The sequence below is a fragment of the Amia ocellicauda genome, chromosome 5, assembly GCF_036373705.1.
Source record: "Amia ocellicauda isolate fAmiCal2 chromosome 5, fAmiCal2.hap1, whole genome shotgun sequence".
Classification (NCBI taxonomy): Eukaryota; Metazoa; Chordata; class Actinopteri; order Amiiformes; family Amiidae; genus Amia; species Amia ocellicauda.
In genome coordinates, this window is record NC_089854.1 from 6,663,418 (window position 1) to 6,684,739 (window position 21,322).

General features: G+C 41.3%; 1 protein-coding gene across 1 annotated transcript; it reads right to left on the minus strand.

Annotated features, from left to right (window-relative positions):
- Nucleotides 1-786: 786 nt before the first annotated feature.
- nr1h5 (nuclear receptor subfamily 1, group H, member 5) lies at nt 787-16,637 on the minus strand. The gene is made up of 11 exons (XM_066703454.1): nt 16,447-16,637; nt 9,278-9,399; nt 6,476-6,868; nt 6,072-6,212; nt 5,545-5,693; nt 4,347-4,445; nt 3,882-3,981; nt 3,339-3,455; nt 2,918-3,037; nt 2,353-2,466; nt 787-2,059 (listed from the first exon to the last, which is right to left on the minus strand). Exons 2-11 carry the CDS (start codon nt 9,372-9,374, stop codon nt 1,845-1,847), a joined length of 1,545 nt encoding a protein of 514 aa, XP_066559551.1. The 5' UTR covers nt 9,375-9,399; nt 16,447-16,637; the 3' UTR covers nt 787-1,844.
- Between the last annotated feature and the right edge of the window lie 4,685 nt (nt 16,638-21,322).

Here is a 21,322-nt window from a genome sequence, read left to right on the forward strand (position 1 = left end):
TTCTTGAAGTAGTAATGCACATTTGGGGACAACATTGTGAAAAACTAGTTTTTCAAGATAAAGGAAACAAAAGTGACAAGATCATTATTTTGTGTGTGTTTGATTATGGTTCCATTTTTGTGCTGTTAATGCATCAGGAGAAGGTCTTATTGTTTTGCATATTTCCAATAATGAAAAGAAATAACCCCAGATTATGGAAAACATATCCTGTTATCATAGGAATCAAATACATTTCTGATATTTCTGCATAAAAAATATTTGCACTTCCCCATTTTGCTATGCAAGATCATTTATCAGTCATTGTTTCCAACCCATACAGTAATAATAACAAATAATAAAACCAAATATAATACCTAATGCAGAATTGTTGAACAACAATGACATAATGGTTTTACTTGACGCCCAGATGGAAGGAAATTTTCAAATTCCGATTAATTGTTTTTGGCACAAGGGTAAAAAGGTTGCTCCAACTGCCACATAGTCTGGTATTCTAGTATCTCAGTTTAAATAACTTACACATTAATATCCTAAGTTGTCCATGAGAAACACTTTGACCATTGTGTGCAGCTGATGTCTCCACTGATTCACAAAATCCTCTTCTGGGATATTTCACAGATATACATTGTGTTTATAATGCGTATTTGTTTACACACTCAATCGGAACTCCCGCTAAGAGAATATGAAGAAAATCAACATGATAAAGAAAGAGTGAAAGTACCCGAAAACATATAAATAATAACAGAACTGGTAAATTAAATGTCTGCAGTATACACACAGGACTTCAAATAGGTATTTGGAAATCTTTTACTTAAATAGGAATTGAAAGCACAATAGGCGTATTTGTACCTGCAGCCATGAGAAACTTTAATGATGTTTGCACTGTGATTGGGATTTCATCCATAGGCTCAGAAAGGAGTATGATGGGCTTTGTGGCTTTCTCACATATGAAAGGAATTATTTTCTCTACATTCCCCTTAATACACAATTTAAAAGCTCAATTTTAGTTTATGTGTGAGAGACAACTGCCTCACAACACAGCCCCTACAGACACAGGCTAATTCCCTGGATAACAAAAAACAAATAAAAGTCACTTGTTCTCTTTGTTGATGGTTTTGTGGGAAGTGTAGACTTTAGACAAAGCTACAACAGCCCCACCAGAAAGCCCACATTAATAAAATATAGAATAGGGAATGGGGAGGTTATCTATGTACATAATTATGAGTTGTCCCAACATAAGCTATATTACATGTAGAAAGGAATGAAATAACTAACGAATCTTGAGTTGTTGACCATTGAGACGCATCAGCAGGCACAAGAGTTCTTGCATGTTGTCTTTGTTGACACCAAATATATCTACTACACCTCTGGTGGTCAAATGACAGGTTAAAAGGTGTCCAGTTGAGATGTCACTACTCAAATCTTCATGTTGTTGATTATTGAGACCTAAAGCTACGCACAAGCACACTTGCACTGTTTTTGTCTGCAGATGAGTGAGTCTCAGCAATCTGTGTGACGCTCATCGGGATGTGGATCTCCCCAGGAGAAGATGAGGTCCTTGTGGATGCTGGCTGTTTCCTCCCTCCACTGCTTGTAGCTTTCACAGAATTCAATTGTCCTTCTAAATCAATTCCCAGCCCATTGTAAGCTTGCCATTTAGTCATGGGTGCCTTCTTACTTTCCTCCCTGAGTGTTAACAACCTCTCTGCGTTCCCCAGCCTCTGTCCTCTCTTTCCACCCTTTTACATTCCTGTTTCCTCACTCCCTCAGTCTCCCTCAGCCTGTCCATTCCCCTTCCCCTTACCCAGCCACTTGCCCTCCCCCCCATCAGTCCTGTCTCTCCTGTCTCAGTGCAGGTGCCAGTCTTGTGGTGCCCAGGGGTGTTGACACAGGAGGCGGAGGTGGTTGTGCTGGAGTGTGCGCAGTTCTGTCAGGCGCCCGAGCAGCCTGGCAAAATGCCGGGGGTCCTCAGGGTGGCAGAGCCCACTCACCCGGCCCAACAGCTCCAGCACTGGCTCCTGCAGGCTTTCAACCTTGGCTCGGGCATGCAACATGGGCCGATCTGAGAGGAGGAGACATGAGGGCAAAACAGGCCAGGTGTAAGGCACAAATTAGTTTTCATTAATTTTCTAGTTGGCATCTGTGCTCATTTGACAAAACAACCCAATGAGATCCAACTTTGAACTTGATGTAAATTGTAACCAGTATTTGGTGGTGAGTCACCATTGGCTACAAGAACGAGCCCTATAGCACCATAGACGTTTCCACCAAATGCTGCCTTTGGACGTAGCAATGTAAAATTAGTGTATTGATACACTGACGTATGTGAAAAGTCCACTAGGGGTCAGCACTCACCTGAGCAAAGCACCGCTGTGGCAGTGAGAAGAGCATATTCGGACTCCATTACCCCTATCATGGCCATACTGCGGAAAAAGCTCATGACGGGGTCTAGCAGACCTTCTGCCACTACTGTGTACACAAACACAAACACACAATACCTTTAATTAGGGACAACCATTGCCCATTTGCTCTGGTTCACTCTGTTCTACCTGCCTCCCATACCCCATCTCTTCTGCCCACTCTTCCCACACAAATGTTTCTGTCATTCCCTTCTCTAATCCCCCTCACTGCTGTTCAGTCACCATGTCTTTTATTTCTTCTCCTAAAAAGCATGCCCTTCAGTCCATCCCATAAGAACATACCAACCAGAAAGTTGAGAAACCAATTAGGCAAATTTTACACTTTTGAAAATCTGATTGATTATCCCATGTTAAGATTTGTATTGGATTCCACTGTTAATGAAACCTGTTGGTTTTGATCACTCGCTTGGCTAAAATGCCAGTCAGTCTGCATCCTTTTTCATCCAGGCTTTCGGGGTCTCTGCCTGTTGGTCTGACTGTGTGGGTGCTGAGTTAGGTACCTGGTGTCCCAGGGGGTGCTGCTCTGGCCCCCTCATTAGAGTCCAGGGGCCGTACCCAGTAGAGGGGGCTGTGGTCTGCAGTGGGGGGGTACACAGCCGACAGTGGCCAGATTAGAGGATCTGAAACACAGATTTGGGAGATTTATGTAATTGGCCCATAGCATATTACAATGGAACGTCACAGAACTGTGCCATATTCTGCCCTGCAGTACTCTCAATGCTTTACTCTGCATGCAGATCTGAGCTGTTTATTTGACTGCTTGAGGAAAGATAGTAAACAACATAAAAACAGTTTGCTGTTCTGAAAAAAGCCATAGATTCCCTCAGTATTCGAGGTGCATGTGTTTTATACACCAGCAGGTTCATTGAAACTGATTAGCTTTAAGAAAAGAAAGAAGGGAAGGAATGCACAGGCTCATACCTGCTGTGTCCCCCTGGGGGCCCTGGTTAAAGTGCTGGGCTGAGTGAAGAAACATAACCTCCACCGCAGAGCCCTTGAGCAGGGCGGTCTGGTCATCACAGTCCAGGAGCTTGAAGCCTGGAGACAGAGGAGAAGAAGTTTGTCATTCTGCCAGAGGCTGTTTGCAACATTGGCAAAAATCCTTGTTGGGGGGAGGGGTGGTAATGAGGCTCCCGACCCTCATAAATATCTGGCATAGTCTAATTGTAGGAGGCAGTGTCATTTATCTTTCCTATCCTGGCTCCCAAAATCACAGGCTACTGCATGGTCAGATTTCAAAGTGAAATGTTCACAGAGGGTTGGAGTCGAGGCTTCCCTTCAGTCTTGCCATTTTTGGAGGTGTTGTTAAAGTGAAGTGAAGTTTAAAGGTCACAGCTATTCTATCAATTCCAGGAGCTGTACATCACAAAACTAAATATTTTGATTAGGATACAAAAGGATACAAATTTTGGACACCTTTGCAGATGTTTTCTTGGAAAAGGCATGTGTGTAGCAAGGGCTCACCAGGGAGACTTTGGGAGAACTCGAGGAAGCTCTGGTACTGTGGCGAACCCAGACCTGCCAGCCGGTCAAAGCTCTCTTCTGGGGCTGGCATCTCAAAGGCCTGTGGGAATACAAGAAGTGGCCAAGTGTAGAAGAGCTGCTAAACACAGCCGTAAGCCCATGGGATCTTTGCTTAGGAGACTTATAATTTGTGATTCGCACGTAGGTCAAAGTTTTGATTTGGTCTGGGCCTTCAAAGCAGTCTACATTTCATAGCAGTTCTGACATTCTCTTCTTGGATTTCTAACACAAGTGGAGCCCATAGTGTTTTCCCCCTCCTTTTGCACAGTTTCACTGTATCGTGTAATTGTGTTATTTGATCTGATGCATTTTGTCTACTCTTTGGTAATTCAGTCAAAACACAGTTCCTGTTCAGACCCATTGGATGTAAAGAAGCAGGAAATGCCAAAAGAAGGGATGCCGTACTCTGCCTTGCAGTGTCTCCTGCTGTGTCTTGTACCGACGATGAGCATTAACAATTCCATCTAACAAGTGCTGCTCCTCGGGGGTCAGCCCTGTGCCAGCCTGCCAAGACAAAAACAGTGCCCAATCAGCAATACACACTACACACGTGACAAGGTTCATTGAGTATGCCCTACTATCAAATAGTGTTGTGACAACATTGTAATAAATAACTTGGAGCAATATGTGAAAACACGAATTTGGGGAGTACAGGGGATGTTGTCAAAATCTTTTAAAATAACAACTACAGAGAAGTGACATTTGCAAATGACAAAATGCAGAGATTGAAAAGATTTGAAGGTTTGCAGAAATTAACTCATTATACTGTATATATGCACACAAAATTGTAGAATTGTGTTATTTTTCTCACATTGTATTTGTCAAAACCCCAAAATAATCCAACTACAAGTTCATACAATGTTGAGAGAACAAAATGTGTTAGCTGGTTAGCAGCCTTCTACAGTTTCATGAGTGTGTTCAAATCCAGGGTTGGACCATGTGCCATACAGTCACAAAAGCAGTCCATGACACTAGCAAAACACATTTGTTGCAGAAACTTGAAAAAGGAATGTAGGATTCAAAATGCTCACAAGCACAGGAGCCAAAAGACACAAAACCACCCACAACACAACAAGAAAAACAAGAAAAACAAGCATCCAACTTGTGCCTAAAATGTATTTACTCAAAGTGGACTGTGAGTACCTGAATAGCAAAGGTCAGAACATCGTATATCGATCACAAATTCCATCCCCATCTCTTTTCTATTTCACCTTTTCTATCTGTAAAGTAATATCTGGACTCAAGGCCACTTTATTTGTTTGAAGTTACTTACAATCAGACACACAGAAAAATGCTGTTGCACTTTACATATGTTAGGCAACCTGAGAACCAATCAGGAGGAAAGGAAATACTCTTACTCATTTCCAGCCAGTTTCCCTTTAGTTGAAGGGGTGTTGCACAAATCTGAACTTACTGAAGTTGACATGCTACCTAAGGGAAAAGCTGCTGCATCTGATATACAGCTCTGGAAAAAAATAAGAGACCACTCCAAGTTCAGAAATCAATGTTAAGTGGTCTCTTAATTTTTACCAGAGCTGTATATGTTTTTCAATACTTAAGGTCAGATAGAACTGGCCACCAGTCAGAGCAACAGATCTGGTACCTGGGTGGACAGTCTGCTGGTGGAGGACACCTCTCTCTGGCTTTCTGGGCCCTCATCCTCTTCCTGCTTGATGGTGCAGCGCAACTCCACCCCCTGCTTGGCACTCTTCCGCAGCCTCTTAGACTGGCACTGTACCTCAGTCAGCAGACCTGGGGGATTACACAGGTAAGATGGATGATGTGATGGATGGGGTACAAGCATTGGAAAGGGACACTATCTTGCACTTGCACAGCCCTGGTGCCAGTTCCTCATTGAAATTATGCAGAGACCAAACAGGATCCCCTAGACAAGTCATTTTCATAGTTTGTCCACTTAGTGACTAAACCAGTCTTGGGGGGTTGTCCACAGTCCATACAATAAGCAGAATAAGCACACAAAGCACAATAAGATCACAGAATAAGTCAAGATCACTATATTCAAGAAACACACATCTACCACATTGCTTTTATGTGTGTGTGTGTGGGGGGGAGAATGTTTTTCACGCTATAGTATGGTGGTATCTGGGCCTTCAGTGACTGGATACTCACACTCTGCCAGCATGCCCACCGCTCGGCACTTCTTCAAACGGCACTCCTGACACTTTCTGCGCATGTACATGTCCATCTCGCATCCGCCCCCGCTCTTGCACTTGTACACAGCTTGCTTTGTGATACTGCGCCGGAAGAAACCTAGAGGAGAGGAGCTGTCATCAGTAACGGCCATTGAGAGAAGCACAGGCTGCCATATCTTGAGATAATTGCAGACTCAAATACTCAACGAATGTTTCAATTTACCTTGAAAGCATCGCAAAATATTGGTGGAAAAAAAATCTTCAATCTCTCCTTTTTATGTACTATGGGTCTGATTGCTGAATTGTTTTCCCGAGAGTAAGAGCAGCAGTTTGAATTAAGACTAGCATTTGTCTGGGAGCACGAGGCCTAAAGAGTCCTACCTTTACAACCCTCACAAGTGAGAGCATTGTAGTGATACCCCGAGGCCTTGTCTCCACACACCACACACAGCTCGTCCATCCCACGCAGACGCAGGCTGCCAGGGCCCATCCGTGTCCTTTTCAGCAGGGGCAGCCCTGGAAGGCCAGGGAGGCCAGGCAGGCTGGCGTCCATTTCCAAGGGCACCATGCAGGGGGATCGCCCAAGCTCACAGCCCCCTGCTGGATACGGTCCCTCTGGGCACTGCGAGCTGTAGGGGTAGGGCGGGTAACAGGCCTGGGGAGAGGGCGCCCCCGGCAGGACAGGAGAGAATTGCATGCCTGGGTACTGGCTGTAGGAAGGGATGTGAAGGTCTGTCTCCTGCAGTGAATAGCTCAGAGGGTCCGACAGCACGTCTGCAAACAAAAGACAAAAATCACAATTAGAAAATGTAAATGCCAACACCAACCCACTTTGAACTGAACATCAAATACCAGGGCCAGAGGGCATGTATGGGTGGGAATGAAGTCCTTACCCAAGCCCAGAGCAAAATGTAACCCTACTATGACAATTGACTGCATTTGAATGCTACATATAGGTAAATTACTCAAAATAAAACATTTTGTTCTTGGTTAATTATTTCTTAAACATCCAAATCTTCATTTCATACAGAAATAGACAACTAGCCTAACACATAGTTCATATTCAAAATATTTATTCTGGAATGTGATACAGCATTGAAATGCAGAACAAAGAGATCACATGCTATAAGTAAAAGTAAGTTTTTATTTAAAATCTGGTTTTGGCAGGCAAAAGGGATTGGTGTGTCTCATAAACATTTATAAAGAGTAGGTGTGACTTAAGCTTAAAAATGTTGGGAAACACTCTACTACATTATCACCCCATTCAAGAAAATTGACATTTACAAATTGTTTGCTAAATATTTTTGCATAGGTACATAAGTGAAGTTAGAATTCCATACCCCTGATGCCACTAAAGAGACCTATGCAATTTTCAGTGCTGCTGGTACAAAGGTGTTGCAAAGAGGCCTGGGTGCTAAAGCTGGACATCCACCTCTCCTGCCAGGACAGGCTGGGCTTTCTGTACGTGTGAAACATCTGGCTTCAGCTGGGATGACTGGGCCTGTTGTCAGGGAGACCGTGCACACAAGACAGCCCAGGAATGCTCGTCTTTTAATGAGGCCACAGAGATGCCATTAAGCACCCCACATCAACGTTGGAACTCTTAGGGCTTCAAAAACAGGATGCAGCTGACTGTCTTATGATATGGCATATTTCACAAAATGTGGAGAGGGGATTGGGTCTGAGCTGGACAGAACTGCCGCATTCTCACTGATGGGATTCACAGATCTGGGCTGGTGGGACCGACACCATGATATCATTGGCACCACTTCTTAAAGCCATCTCACGTAAATCCGCCACAAGTACGTAACATTGCTGGCTCTATCCTGTGTCACTGGGGAGAGTTGTGACATATAACGAGTAATCCATGAGTTCTCTTCCTCCCACTTAAAATTCATTGAAAATTGGTTTCTCTCAACTCCACTCTTTCCAAAGATAACCCACTGTCTAACCTTTGAACTGTGAACGACAACCAGTTAGGTAGTGTATTTTAACAGCTCTAAGATACTCCTGAATTTTCAATTTACCCTTCATATGTCAAAAGGTAATCATCTACAGTAGGAATCTTATAACAGAAAATTATAACAGCCCTTATTTGCATATTTGGTCTTGAGTAGTTTGATGCAGAATAATGATCCTTATTATTCTACACCTTTATAAATGGATTGGGCAGGTTGCAAATTCCCCCCGGACCTAAAGGGCACAAATGGCAGCTGAGAAAAAGCAGAAGCATGGGAGAACTTCTGTCTGCCATGAATTATAAACACAACAACCAGTATTTAACCATTTGAAATCTGACAGCTAAGATCCCGAGGTCATTCGAAGAACAGTTAGATGCTGACTTTATGTTTAGCCGTGTGTAAGCAAGGGATGAGACATGATGGGCTGAAAACCCCTTCTCCACACTCCCAAAGAATCTTGTGTACTTCAAAAACCCTGCAGAGCTACTTGCTGTAAAGGCTTGATAAACTGGAGAGGGACCCGATGAATTCCCTCTTGGCCTCATTTGGCTTTTATGAAGTTTGACATCCTGTAGATCAATGAGACACGTCATCCAGAGCCTTCTCCTTCCCTCTGAGAATGGACGTTCTGTTTCCTTCATCGTCATCTTCTTGGTTTATCTTTGAAGCTTGCCACAAACAATCCACCTGACCGTTACCTTGTGCAGATTCCACAGTTGGTTCCCAGCACAGCTATATGCAATAAATATGTACTCCCTTGGGATCCCACCCCCACCTCATCCTTTGACAGTGCTACAAATGGGAGTCCCATTATTGGAGTTCCTGCATGTCCCAGTGGCATTCCTCAGACAGATGTTTCCTCTCCACACGAGCACTTCCTGTGGACTCTCTGTGTGATTGGACTCCAGTATCAGTGTTTGTAAATTGTATTAGTCACTGTAGTATGCTGCCAAGTTGCACACCAATTAATTCAACACAAGCTAACATAGTGGGTCCTGTGACTCCACGTCAGCGTGAAGCCTTGTGGCTCATCAAAGGTGAAACCCAGCAGTGGGCAGGAAATGTGTCACATGGTTTTGCAAAAGCAGGTTCCTTTCACTTTATAAGTGAGACCTGTCATCTAAAAAGTTATTGAAAAAATGATTTGGAAAATATCAATTTGTGCACAACCTTGAAAATTTTAGATAAGCACAACTATTTCCTTCATGGGTGATTTTCATACCGTAATACTGCAGCGGCTCTGACACACTATACCCATCAGACACTGCCATGTAGCTGTTGGCAGCCATGCTGAGATCTGGCTCCGCCCACTCTCTCATTCAGGCAGCGGATTGGCCACTGGATCTGGAAAATAAATAATATATTTAAATAAGTGGCCCTTCAGCAGAAAATACCATTATTTGTTAATTGTTCGCTTCAAATTATAACAGACTTTGCTAGAACCTCAAAGCAGTTAGCAAATTATAACTTGAGACATCTTTGTCAGTGGCTGCCACATTCAATGATTCTGTGAAGATCTGCTGTAACATCTACATCACTCAGCTGCGATACATCAGAGTTGACATCACTGCCTATTCTATCCATAAATCATAAAGAGATTGTAGCCAGTGACTGTTACTGCCAGCTCCAGGCTGTGCAAAGGCCTGAGTGTTTGTAGGGTTTGATGAGAACTATATTGTGAGAGAACTAGTTAGTTTACAACACATCTGGCCTGAACTGGACTACAGACATGGGGAGGAAGTGACCCAGGTCAGAGAGGAGCGCTCCGGCGAGCAGGAGGCCACACGCTCAGCATCAAACTCATCATTCCAGCTCGACTCTGAGGGAAGTGCTTTCCAATGGGAATGACCGTATTTGAGCAATACTAGGCTTGGTGGGAGACTCTGTCTTTGTTGATGCTGTGATCAGGCCCCAGGAAATATTCACACAATAGTCTGATGACTGCAAAAAATACCCCAGAACTTTACATGATGTGTAAGTCAGCCTTGTGCCTCATACAAAGCTGGTTCTAAACTCAGGTAGGCATCTGCTACTGTAATGTATTGTTTGTTTGCTTTGGGGGGTTTTAAATGGAAAATAGACCACTGATTTTTACCCAAACTTTACCCAGCCATACAAGACTGCCCAAGCTGAGCCCCGTATTCCAGCAATATCTTTCTTATTGAGACTATCAGGTGAGAAGTTGACCTAAGGATCAAACTTAGGATCAAATCCAAGCTGTGCTACTGACTCGCTGTGTGTTACCCTGAGCAAAGTTCCTTTCTCTCCTAGTTCTCCCTCCTTTGGATAAGTTGTATAAACCAAGGCAAGAGTGTTTGGGGAATGAGTCTTTGACTTAATGTAATATTGAACAATTTTGGTATTTATTCATTTATGTATAAAGTAGACATGCTAAATTTATATTAGAGCAAAACAATGATAACATGAGTGTTTCATAAACTAGCTGTTTTTTGACATTGTTATAATGTGTAGAACAACTTGAAACAAACACACTCTCTCTCTGCCAAAGCCTAAAACATCAGCTTACAAACTGCACACTGCTTAGAACGAACAAGACTGATTAGACCCATTAGATTAAGTGAGATGGAGTGGTAATTAGTGCCTTACTATAAATAAGATATCTGTAGCTCTGATTTGTGCAATCACAGATATTGGTCTATTATATTATTGTTTAATGATGCTTTCTACATATTTTGTTGAATCACACAATACACAATACATCATCTAGAAAGCTGTTGGATATTGGATCAAACAAATAAAAAAAAACAATATCCTTCTTTCCTGTTCCTCTCAAATATGAAAAGAAGGGTTTTGGGGATGATACTTTATCATATATTTAATGAGAAGAAAATTCTGCTCATGTAAAATATGTTGTTTGCCTTCTGTTAGTGTTTTATTTTAATTTTTCTTAGTGAGGGGGTATCTGTTTGATAACCGGGCTACTTTCACTGTGTTTACTCAGGCAGTGTTTGTCATGTCTTATTTGTCCCCTGGTTGATTTTTAACAAGGCACTGGTCCAGATTATTGCCTGGCCCCCACACAGTATACTGTCCCGGTCAGCACTCAGGGTCCCGACTGTTTAATTAGAGAGTAGAGACATTTCCCTTTACTGGATGTGTGGTCCTCAAAATTCCTGGATGTGACGAGTCCTGCAAAAATTCCCGTACCTCAATTAGGGTGTGATAAGAAACTGCCCAGGGTTATCAATTAGGAATCAATTAGGAACAGAACTCTGAAAACAAAAAAATCCCCTAAACTCAGAACCCATTAAATTATATATACATAATTTATATATACATTTAAAAACAATTGTACCATGCTGGACAAAAATATATTTCCCCAATTTTTCCCTATGTGACATATATATCAAGCAAGATTTAAAATCGATTTAAGGATAATTCTCACAAGAGAACTGAACGTCTGTGAAATGTGCTTCTGTTATCATAAATCTGAAAAGACATTGGAAAATTGGCAGCATTGGTGGCAACCTCAAGTACTATTTGAAGCTCAGCAATGAGATATGGTCACAAATGGAAATGAGGCACAAGTGCATTTAGGACAATAATAGCAATTATTTTATAGAAAGAGTCATGGATGTCTACAAACTACCCAGCTGCGTTGGTTGTTGTCTGGAACTAGTTGTGCATTTGGTTTGTTGAGGAATGACAAAAAAGCAGGTTTGGTGGAAACTGGAGTGCATGCAAGGACAGGGAAAGCTTGCCCTCTTGAATGGAGATTTTCGGTTTAAATACAGGCTTGCCCTTTTATTACTGTGGACATGCAGAATCAACATTTATTGATTCATATGGTTGTTTGTTTTAGTTAATTTAGCATTATGTGCTGACATTAAATAACTACAGAACAGAACAATGTATTTGGGCATTTAAAACAAAATTTGAAAAAATTAAATAAGTGAGGAATATACTTTCTTCTTCTGCAAATGGGAATAATTCAGATTTATAATAAAATGATGATATAATCTGAATTAACCAGCAAATAACATGCACATACCTTTATTACATTGACAAAATAATATAACAATTTAATGAAATCCACACACCATCAGCATAACATCTCAACATGTGTGCAGCCTCCCGTTAATATGAAGTGAACACAGGATCAGGGAGAAAAACAACACTAAATGCTATTCTCAATTTTATTTCACTAAAAAGAGAAAGCATGTGTTCTGTTCTGTTTAATGCTGGGCTCCGAACACAGGCGTACAACATGTTCACATTCCTCAGGGATGGGAGGAAGTTCTTCACTGTAGGAAGACCAATATTTGGAAAGGGCTACCAGTGTTGCAATATAAAACTATGTGGTAATGCTACACACTGCTCTTCTCGAAAATGCCTGCCAAAAAAACAACATGCTTACTGAAGGCTCCTGCAGGTTATATTCTGAAATCCCCCTCTTCCCTTCCCTGGAGAAATTTCTGCGGGGATTCTGGGGTGATCACTGGTCTAAATCTGACCAACATGATGTCTGTGGACCCACAAGAGCTAAGACTCTGTTACCCAACTCATATACCCTGCTTTATTACAACCTCTGTCAGGGACTTCAGCCTTCTAGATGGCACTCAAGCTCCAAAATGGGAGAGAAATGGCGAGACAGCAAACTAGTGGACTGTTATGAATTGGGTTTTAACAGGAGAATGTAAAGTAATTGATTTAATATTTGAAAAGAAGAGAGAGAAAAATGCTGTTTCTTACAAAGAGAGTGACATTTTTACAAGTTGTCTCCAAAAGGGCCGGTAAAGAAGTCCCCATATGTCCTACAGTGGTCTCCTATCCCAGCTATGCTATTAGTTGGGAGTTCTCAGGGGAAGGGGCACACATGTTATTGTGCCGCTGGGGCAGACAGAAGACAGCAGGGCAATGCTCAGTTCCTCACACACTGGCCACCTGCTCTGGCCTCTGGGGTGCATGTTCAGGCTGTTAGTCTTTCTAGTGGTAGCAAATCATCTCGGCTGTGGGAACTGGAGGGTTAACAAAAAAAAATGCTTTTTTTGGAAGGCTGGGCTTTGTCTCATTTTTGTTGAAGGAGCGCAGTGTCATAAACCAATGGGTTAATTAATTGTCAAATTTAAATTGCCACAGTTTATATTAAAGATTTTTCAGTTTAGTTTTGAGTGATAGGGATCTGATATTGAATTGGTCCCTCTCAGCGTGTGTATACAGAGCAGGGTTGCCCTGAGACCGAGTCTGTCTTTTTCACACATTCGCACAAGACAAGGGGCAGAGGCGGGTGGCACATGCACAGTCTGCATTTTAATGCTGATTTCAAATCTGCCTGTTGTCAAACCCCCAACAAGCTGTTGTTGATTTGTGACTTTGAAGTGTCCAACTCCAGTACTGCACCGTTTTCATTAATCCAAACAGGAAACAACCTCTCCAGATTAAATTCTCATCTTCGTTCTGAGAGTGGTGACATGGCCGAAACTACAGAGTGATAAAATCCAGGACTGATGCAAAGGGAATTCGAGAAAGCAATGGGATGAATCAATGGAGACTTCAGAGCCAGAAATCAAATACAATTTTTTTTTAACTTGTATACTCAGGTGGGGCAAGAGAAGTACAATTCACAACTATTTGCACCTTTTTGATAATGTAAGAAAAGTTACAATGATTGTAGCATGTCATGTCTTCTGGAACCTAGACTAAGAATCCCATTGGACTTTAACTGAAAAAAACTCTCTTTGATATTACAATGTTAAGGAATTAGTTTTTCTGTTATTAAAAGTATGTTCAACATGCCAAACCGGTATTGGATTGTACCAGTTATGAATTAAAGTAGAGGCTGTTTAGGGTAGGGCACCATGACCGGAAGTACATATTATCTTTCTTATCGATGACAGTGTACTGCCAGGATTAAATTATTGTATCACACAACACAACACAAGTATCATGGACTTGGGAATGTTCCACGGTGGATAAAGAAGTGGTGCTGAAAATATATGTGTGGCCTCATGGAATACCTAGCCTCAAATCTGTAGAACACCTCTGGGAGGAACTGAAATGCTGCATCAAGGAGAGACTACTTGAAACTATCATTCAGGAAAATGACATAGAGAGAATTACGGTACTCATGAAAACAGACTTCTGGACTACACCTATTGAATACATTGTGAACAGCTGTTCATCTTATTTGTATCAATATGTTGAAAGTTGTCCCAATAAGTTCAGCAATATGTTTTATTATGATCTCTCCAAAAGCAGATCTGTCCAGACTGAATAGCCACTGTGCACCAGCTGACACACAGATGAGGGTAAAGAGAGAAATACAAGGTTTACTTTTCTTCTTGCCACAGGCCACTATTTTATTAAACAGCCTCTTTTAATACTTGCCATGCAGACATTAGTGACTTAGCATCACATAATCAACTAAGTTATATTCAGTGAAAGAAAGACCTTGGTTGAGAAAGATATTGAAATCTAGAATCCAAACCAGATTATTACAGTCCATATTGTTCAGAGATTTGCAGCAGCTATTTAGAGTTTAAAAATCCATCAAAAAAAGCAATTAATACTGAAATCTCATGTTTGTGCAGTAACTGTTTCTGTTTTTCATCACAAAAAAGAGAGAAGGAAGAGGACGATTAAATATGCTCTTTTTCTTTTTCTTACCCCGATGTCAGCTTATCTGGAGTTTAATAAAAAGGTAAGCAACATTCGTGAACCTTTTACATGACATGTCAGAGAAGCTACCATGATTTGTGGATGTTGCCTCCCCTGTGATTAGAAAAAAAAACATAACCTACCCTAATCCTGTTGGTTTTCTATATTTATTATTATGCAGACATCCCCCCCTTACATAACACACACATTAAGATTTGGTCTTCTGTAAAGTTGGCGAGGGATGTACAGATGTTCATATAAATCCGGTGTTTCCTCTATGGTTTCAAATATATATGCAAGAATTACATGCATACATCCAACAGTGCACAGAAATTTGCATTCCCTCTGCATTTATTGACCATCTGAAGAAAGAGGATACTGATGCACACAGGGAATATTAAATAAATACGTTACAAATACTAGGCAATCTGCAGTAGTAGAAAATGGAAATTATATCTGATATGCATGCAAGTGTCTTAAATATTGTTGCATACATTTCAATGTCCCAGCTCCTGCTCTGAAACCCCAGACTGTTGAACTGTATTGGCCACCTCTCATATACACAGATGTGAAATTAATTTTCTGTGTGTTTACTGCCTGTATATGACTTACAAGAGTGTGTTGATTACAAATGAGCACTGAGCATTTCCCTATTCCTATTATATACCCTTATGCAAGTTTATCCTGGGAAATGTACTAGAGGATTTGTACATTGTGGTTTTACTGTGGTTTTACCATCGTTTTACTGTATGTTCACCTGTGCCTTCAGTGTGCTTTACTACACTAGACCATGGGAATACCATGATCTATCATGATTAATATTTCTACGGCATGTTTACTATGGTAGACCACGGCTTGTTCATGGAAGCGCATGTAAAAACCACAAAGACAGAAAAGTGAACTCAATAGGTCCCAAACCATACAAATATCACAGTGTGTGAAAGCAAATTCTTGCAGCTTTGAGTTAATGATTTTCTTAACTTTGATTTGTTTTGCACATAGATAAGCTACCTAAATAAAATGAAAAAGCAGAAGCCTCCCAAAGTATACTTATTAGTATTCTTCCAAAGCACAATGTATTGTCTCTGATTAAACTTGCATATAATCTGCTCTAGCTCAAAAACATAACCGCACTGGTGAAAGTAATCTGCTAAGAAAGACAAAATAAAAGTAGAATTAACCTAAACCAACCTAAACCAACTCTCACCTTACAACAAGATAGGAGTCTAGGCAGACATTGATTGCTTAAGATTTCCTTCAGACCTCAAAACATTTATCTTTCAACTGTGTTCATAATCTATGGGGAAATGTTTTATTTCTCCCCTGAACAGTAAGTATCTGTCCATGTTGACATTGAAAGCTTGTCCTTTTGATCCTGGCAAGTCTGGACTCTGTTAATCAGTACACTCAGATCACAACTTCTGCAGATTGCAATTCCATTTATACACACACATATATATATAGTCAACTGTACAGTTTCAACTCTACAGGCCCCTGCATTACAATATACTAAAATAATAGTTAACCCCATATAAAGAATTTGAGATTTGTTATGTTTTCCCCATTGCCCATTAAATGTCATCATCGTTCCGTAAATGTGTGTTTTTCTTTAAACATCTCCTTTAAAATTCCACAAGTTGACAATTGTATCTGCCTTTCCTTTTGTACACGTTTTGACAAGAAGTCAAGATGTTTTAAGTCCTGGTCTCTCCTCGACCTCCCTGAGTGCCCCATCATTCCCCAGAAGAAGAATAGTTTCTGAGCTTCACTCACCGCTGTTCTCCCCTCTGTGTGCACTCCCTCCGTCTGCACTGTGCTCCTCTGTATCCCCACTGCCAAAGACTCCCACTGTGGGCCACTCTCCCTGCTAATCACTGTGTGCAGTCAGTCACTGAGGCTGTGGGCTCTGAGTGTCTCTCTCTTCTCCCTGAACACTCCTCCCCACGAGCTCATCGCAGGGGGAGAGGGGATGGGAGAGTGCCCACACTGAGCTGGACAGTCCCTGTGTATATTTGTTTAGCTAAATCTCAGCAGGGTTCTTTCTCTTTGAGAAAGAATAACAATGACATTAAATATTTCCCATATTAGTGTTGCATCTTCTTCATTTCTATAAACCCATTACCATCTTTCCTAGTGAACTTCACCTCTCATCTCTAGAGCTGTGTGTATAACTCATCAACACTTGTATATCATATGACCCAGCTCTCTAGGTTTATACAGTTTTAGCACCAGTACAGCGCTACTGCACACTGCCTGCTACAGAGGATTTAATCAAAACAATCTCTTTGATTAATTCTTACTTCCTCTACATGCTTCCCAGGAGTGTAAATCATCCACACACAGTGGCTGAACTTTCTGTCTGTCTCTTGTTTGGGTTTGTGGGCACTCAGACATGTGCCTAAAGTCTTTATGTACTTTAACTACACTGGACTATGGGAATACCTTCATATAGCATGATAAGTATTTCTAAGGCATGTTCATTGTAGTTAAACCAATAGGAAAACCAATTTAAAGGATTAGAACAAGCATATGGGTATGGGTATGGGTGAAACACATGCCCAGATCGCATATCCTGACCAAGTTTTTTATACTTGATTTGCAGGTAAGTACATCTCTCAAAATTACAGGGTCTTGACTTGGGGTCCATAAAAGAACCTTGCTGTTCCTCATGCTTTCACCAGATGTTGCTGATCCATCAAACCCAACCATAATTCATCAGATGAAAACAGGTCCTGACAAACCAGACAAACTGACAATAATTTAAGAAACTTGATATGTGATGTCTGTCACAGGAGTTATATGGTATTTGAGTCAGAGCAGCAATAATGCAGAAAGGTGGCACTGTACAACAGGAAACTCTAGGAAATTTACCATCCATTGGTGGATCTGTAACCTCCATCCTGCTGTGGTCAGATGGCAGAGCTGGGATAAGAAAACAGGAGGCAGTTATTGGTCTGGCTTTTCCCAAGTCACATTCTAGCTTGAAATGAGCCATCCTCTTTTATTTGTTGCACAAGAGGGAGCCTTAGTATAACATACTGACCCCAAACCCAGGAATGGAGACATCACAGGACTGGCAAGAACGCTGTGAACTTCCCTGGGTCATCACACATGGGATTTAATGACACTCAGCACTACCCTTGTTCAACTGTTCCCTTCTAGCTCTCTGGTGAACTCATTCCCGGACATGATGTGTTCCAATACACAGCGCTGATTTCACAGAGCTCCAGTTCACAGTTAATCCCTATTTGGACTAGTCATCCTTTCCCATTTATAGTATATATACAGACCTACACTGCCCATAATATCTCTCTTCTATGCCATTTATGACTGTCCTGTTTTTTTTTGTAACCCTGGGCAGTAGTTTCTCTAGTACCATGCTGAAATTCTATATTTTTATAATGTATTAATGACCTAACAATGGTATCAGCTGTGAATTTCAAAGACTTACAAACTAAGTTCTGATTGTGTTAACAGATTTTGCTATCACTGACAATATTTCAGACGATGAGACGGTGACAAGTTGTCAACAACATGAAGGTGCTGAAAACTTTAAAGGTTTGTCTCTTCAACAGCTGGGGCAAGAATCCTGAAACACAACAGTTTCTTGTTTTGTCTTTTGTGGTCAGGAATCCAAGACTGATGATTTGGAAATTAAACAGAGTTTATGCTGCTGTCATCAGAGGCCCACAAGTTCATCTAAGCCCTCCCCTCTTAGCATATTACATATTAGCACAGGCTGGATGTCATGTATAAACCAGATATTTAAATCCAATATTGATGGAGAAACACTTACCATATGTAATGTAATGGGCAACCAGGACTGCTCAAAAGCAACATTTCAGTCAAAAGAATATCAAGAGAGATTATTCCTTAATTTATTGATGGAGTTTGACTAACTTAGTGCTAATTGTACCTTAGAACACAAACATGCAATCAGTTTAGTGGATTAGTTCAAAGTTCAGTCTGTACTTTTTACATTGTTTTATTATTTTGGCGGACACCTATCCTATGTCCAAGGTATATTCACAACAGATAAAGAAAAACTGAATGGGAAAAAGATTACAGTATCACAGTCCAAAAACCTTTCAATTTCAACAAGTACTTCTACAGCAATGCGTTTCAACCCAACAGGGTCTTCCTTAGGTGTCCAAGTGTTCAAGCAAACCCAACCCACTGATTACCTACATTGACCTAAACGTTTACCCATGTGCAGGGAAAACAAGTAAAAATAAGGTCATTTTTATAATCCTGTTGTGAGTCAGTGGTGGAAGGGAAAGAGTTACAAGGCGCAAAACAGAGAGAGAGAGAGAGAGAGAGGGATCTAGCACACACTCATTAAGACATTCCCAGTACCAGTGTGTTTATAAACACTAAATAATCTGCTCCTTTGTGATGGATGGCGGCCACTATCACAGGCTTTTCCTGTAGCCCAGAAACAAATGGTTCTCGGTATTAAGGAGAGGAGCCCCGCACCTCGTAAAACACGACATGATTAGTTTCGCAACAGGCCAACAACAGCCTTCTCCTTGCAGCGCACCATAAATTCAGCTCCTCGTGGTGACCTGCAGTGGCCCGTGATCCAAAGCTGTCTGGGTGGGCTCCCCTTCAATCTGTCATTTCTGCTTGTGGAAATAGGGCTTTTTCCCAAGGTCGAAATTCCTTTCCTCGATTGAGACGCACAAAACTAAACAACAACAACAATAACAATAAAACTCCTCCAAGTGAAGTACTGTCAGCGACACCAGAGTTAGGAGGGATATTCATTGGGATGTCCACTATTTGGAGACAGGGGGGCGGAGGGTGGGGAAGGTTGGAGTCTGTAGGCCTCAGCTTATGCCCTTAGATCAAATTAGATGTTTTGGAACTTCCTTTGGTGAGTGGGAGGTCCAGGCTGGAGCTCAGAGGCTTCGGATGTGTAGGTCACGACTGAAAACCATTTCTCACGCCAGCTGTGCCTCACTGTCGTCAGTCCTGTCATCCCTCACCTTCTGTGACAGAAAGAACAACTAAAGGAAAAATTTGAAAAAAGACAGAGAGCTGAAACTATGCCCAGTACTCTGTGTTTCAAAATTTGATTAAGCCTGCAGCGTAGGGGTTGCAATTCTGCCCCTTGAGGACGCACAGCTGAACAGTGTGTAAAGGATTTTCTCCTCAGTTTTGGCATGAACAAAATATTTGAATAACTTGTTTAACCCATATATGTCACATACAGAGCCATGGTAAAGTAGGATAATATTTTCTTATTTTGACCCTGTTAAAAGTGTGTGACATAATCATCCCACTGGGTTCTTTCAGGGTTAATTTAAATATCGTCACTGCTTCCTTAAATGTCTCCAGGGGAGCGGGGGGAGCGTCGCATTGTAAACAAAAAACGTATGAGTTGTCCTTATTATAGGCTGAGCAACAGCATGATTCATTGCAAGTAATTTCGAATACTTGAAGCTCTAGGTCGACAGCAGGGCAGATGTTTTGATATAAAATATAGGACTCTATTTTCTTTTATCAACTGTTTCCTCAGAAGACCACTTCTCCACTCTTTGGAGACTGTCGGTGTGGTTCCATGGAATATTAGCCGCTTGTGTAATCTTTCGTTTTTTACTGGTCAGTTTGGAATAACTGCAGCTCTCACTTTGAAATAATTTGGAAATGCACTCCTTGGCAACCTTTTAATTGAAAAGCAAGTTGTCAGTTCCAACCCGAATCTTGTTCTGCAACTTGTTTCCTTAAGGATCCACTGATTTCAAATGATTGTCTCTATATAAGTGCTCCTATGAATCTGAAGGATCTCAACGTATTTACTGACAATAAACATATCATGGGTTTATGACATATTCAACAGTAGATTGTTTATTCAAAACTCAGTCCCTCTCTTTCAGGTGCTCACCATACCTGTGTGTGGGATCCAAGCATTATCATGTCTGTGTTTGATTTTTGGTGGGGGGGGGGTCTGCAGACACTGTTATCCAGAGTTGTGAAGAAGACAAGCTAACCTAATCAGATCTTTATTTACTTGCTGTCTCTCCTCGTCTGACTATGTTGGTTGTGTACCCAACATGTAATTCTTAAACTACTGCTTTCTAATTTAACTTTAAGGTAAATAAGAAAGACAGACAGAAACAAACAAACGAAAGAAAGAAAGAAAGAAAGAAAGAAAGAAAGAAAGAAAGAAAGAAAGAAAGAAAGAAAGAAAGAAAGAAAGGAACAAATTCTCTTGGTATTTTTACAAAACACCAACAACCAAGCCCTTAGCTATATGACGGTACTGAAAAGGACCAATATATAAATAAATACTGTGACAAATGGAAAACTGAAAACAAACCCATTGAGAGTTCTGCATAGAAGATCCCAGAGTTTTTATTTTTTGTTGTTTTTGGATACAGGTTTGTTTCTTGAATGGCAGCACCGCAGAGCTGTTTAATGTTACAAATCCAGGACGTTCCAGGGATTTGCTCTGTTTTGTGTTACACTTCCAGGCATTGGGAGCGCTGATACTCTGTGAGGCAGGAGGCCGGGCGCTTTGCTCATTAATGAAGGCCCAACTCAGCACTTTATCAGCTGGCCAGTGTGGCTGCAGACAGGCCTAGAGGGCTTTCTTCTAATCGTCCCTTGGCCTCTATCTGAAATAGTGGGCCTGTTCTCTGCCTGG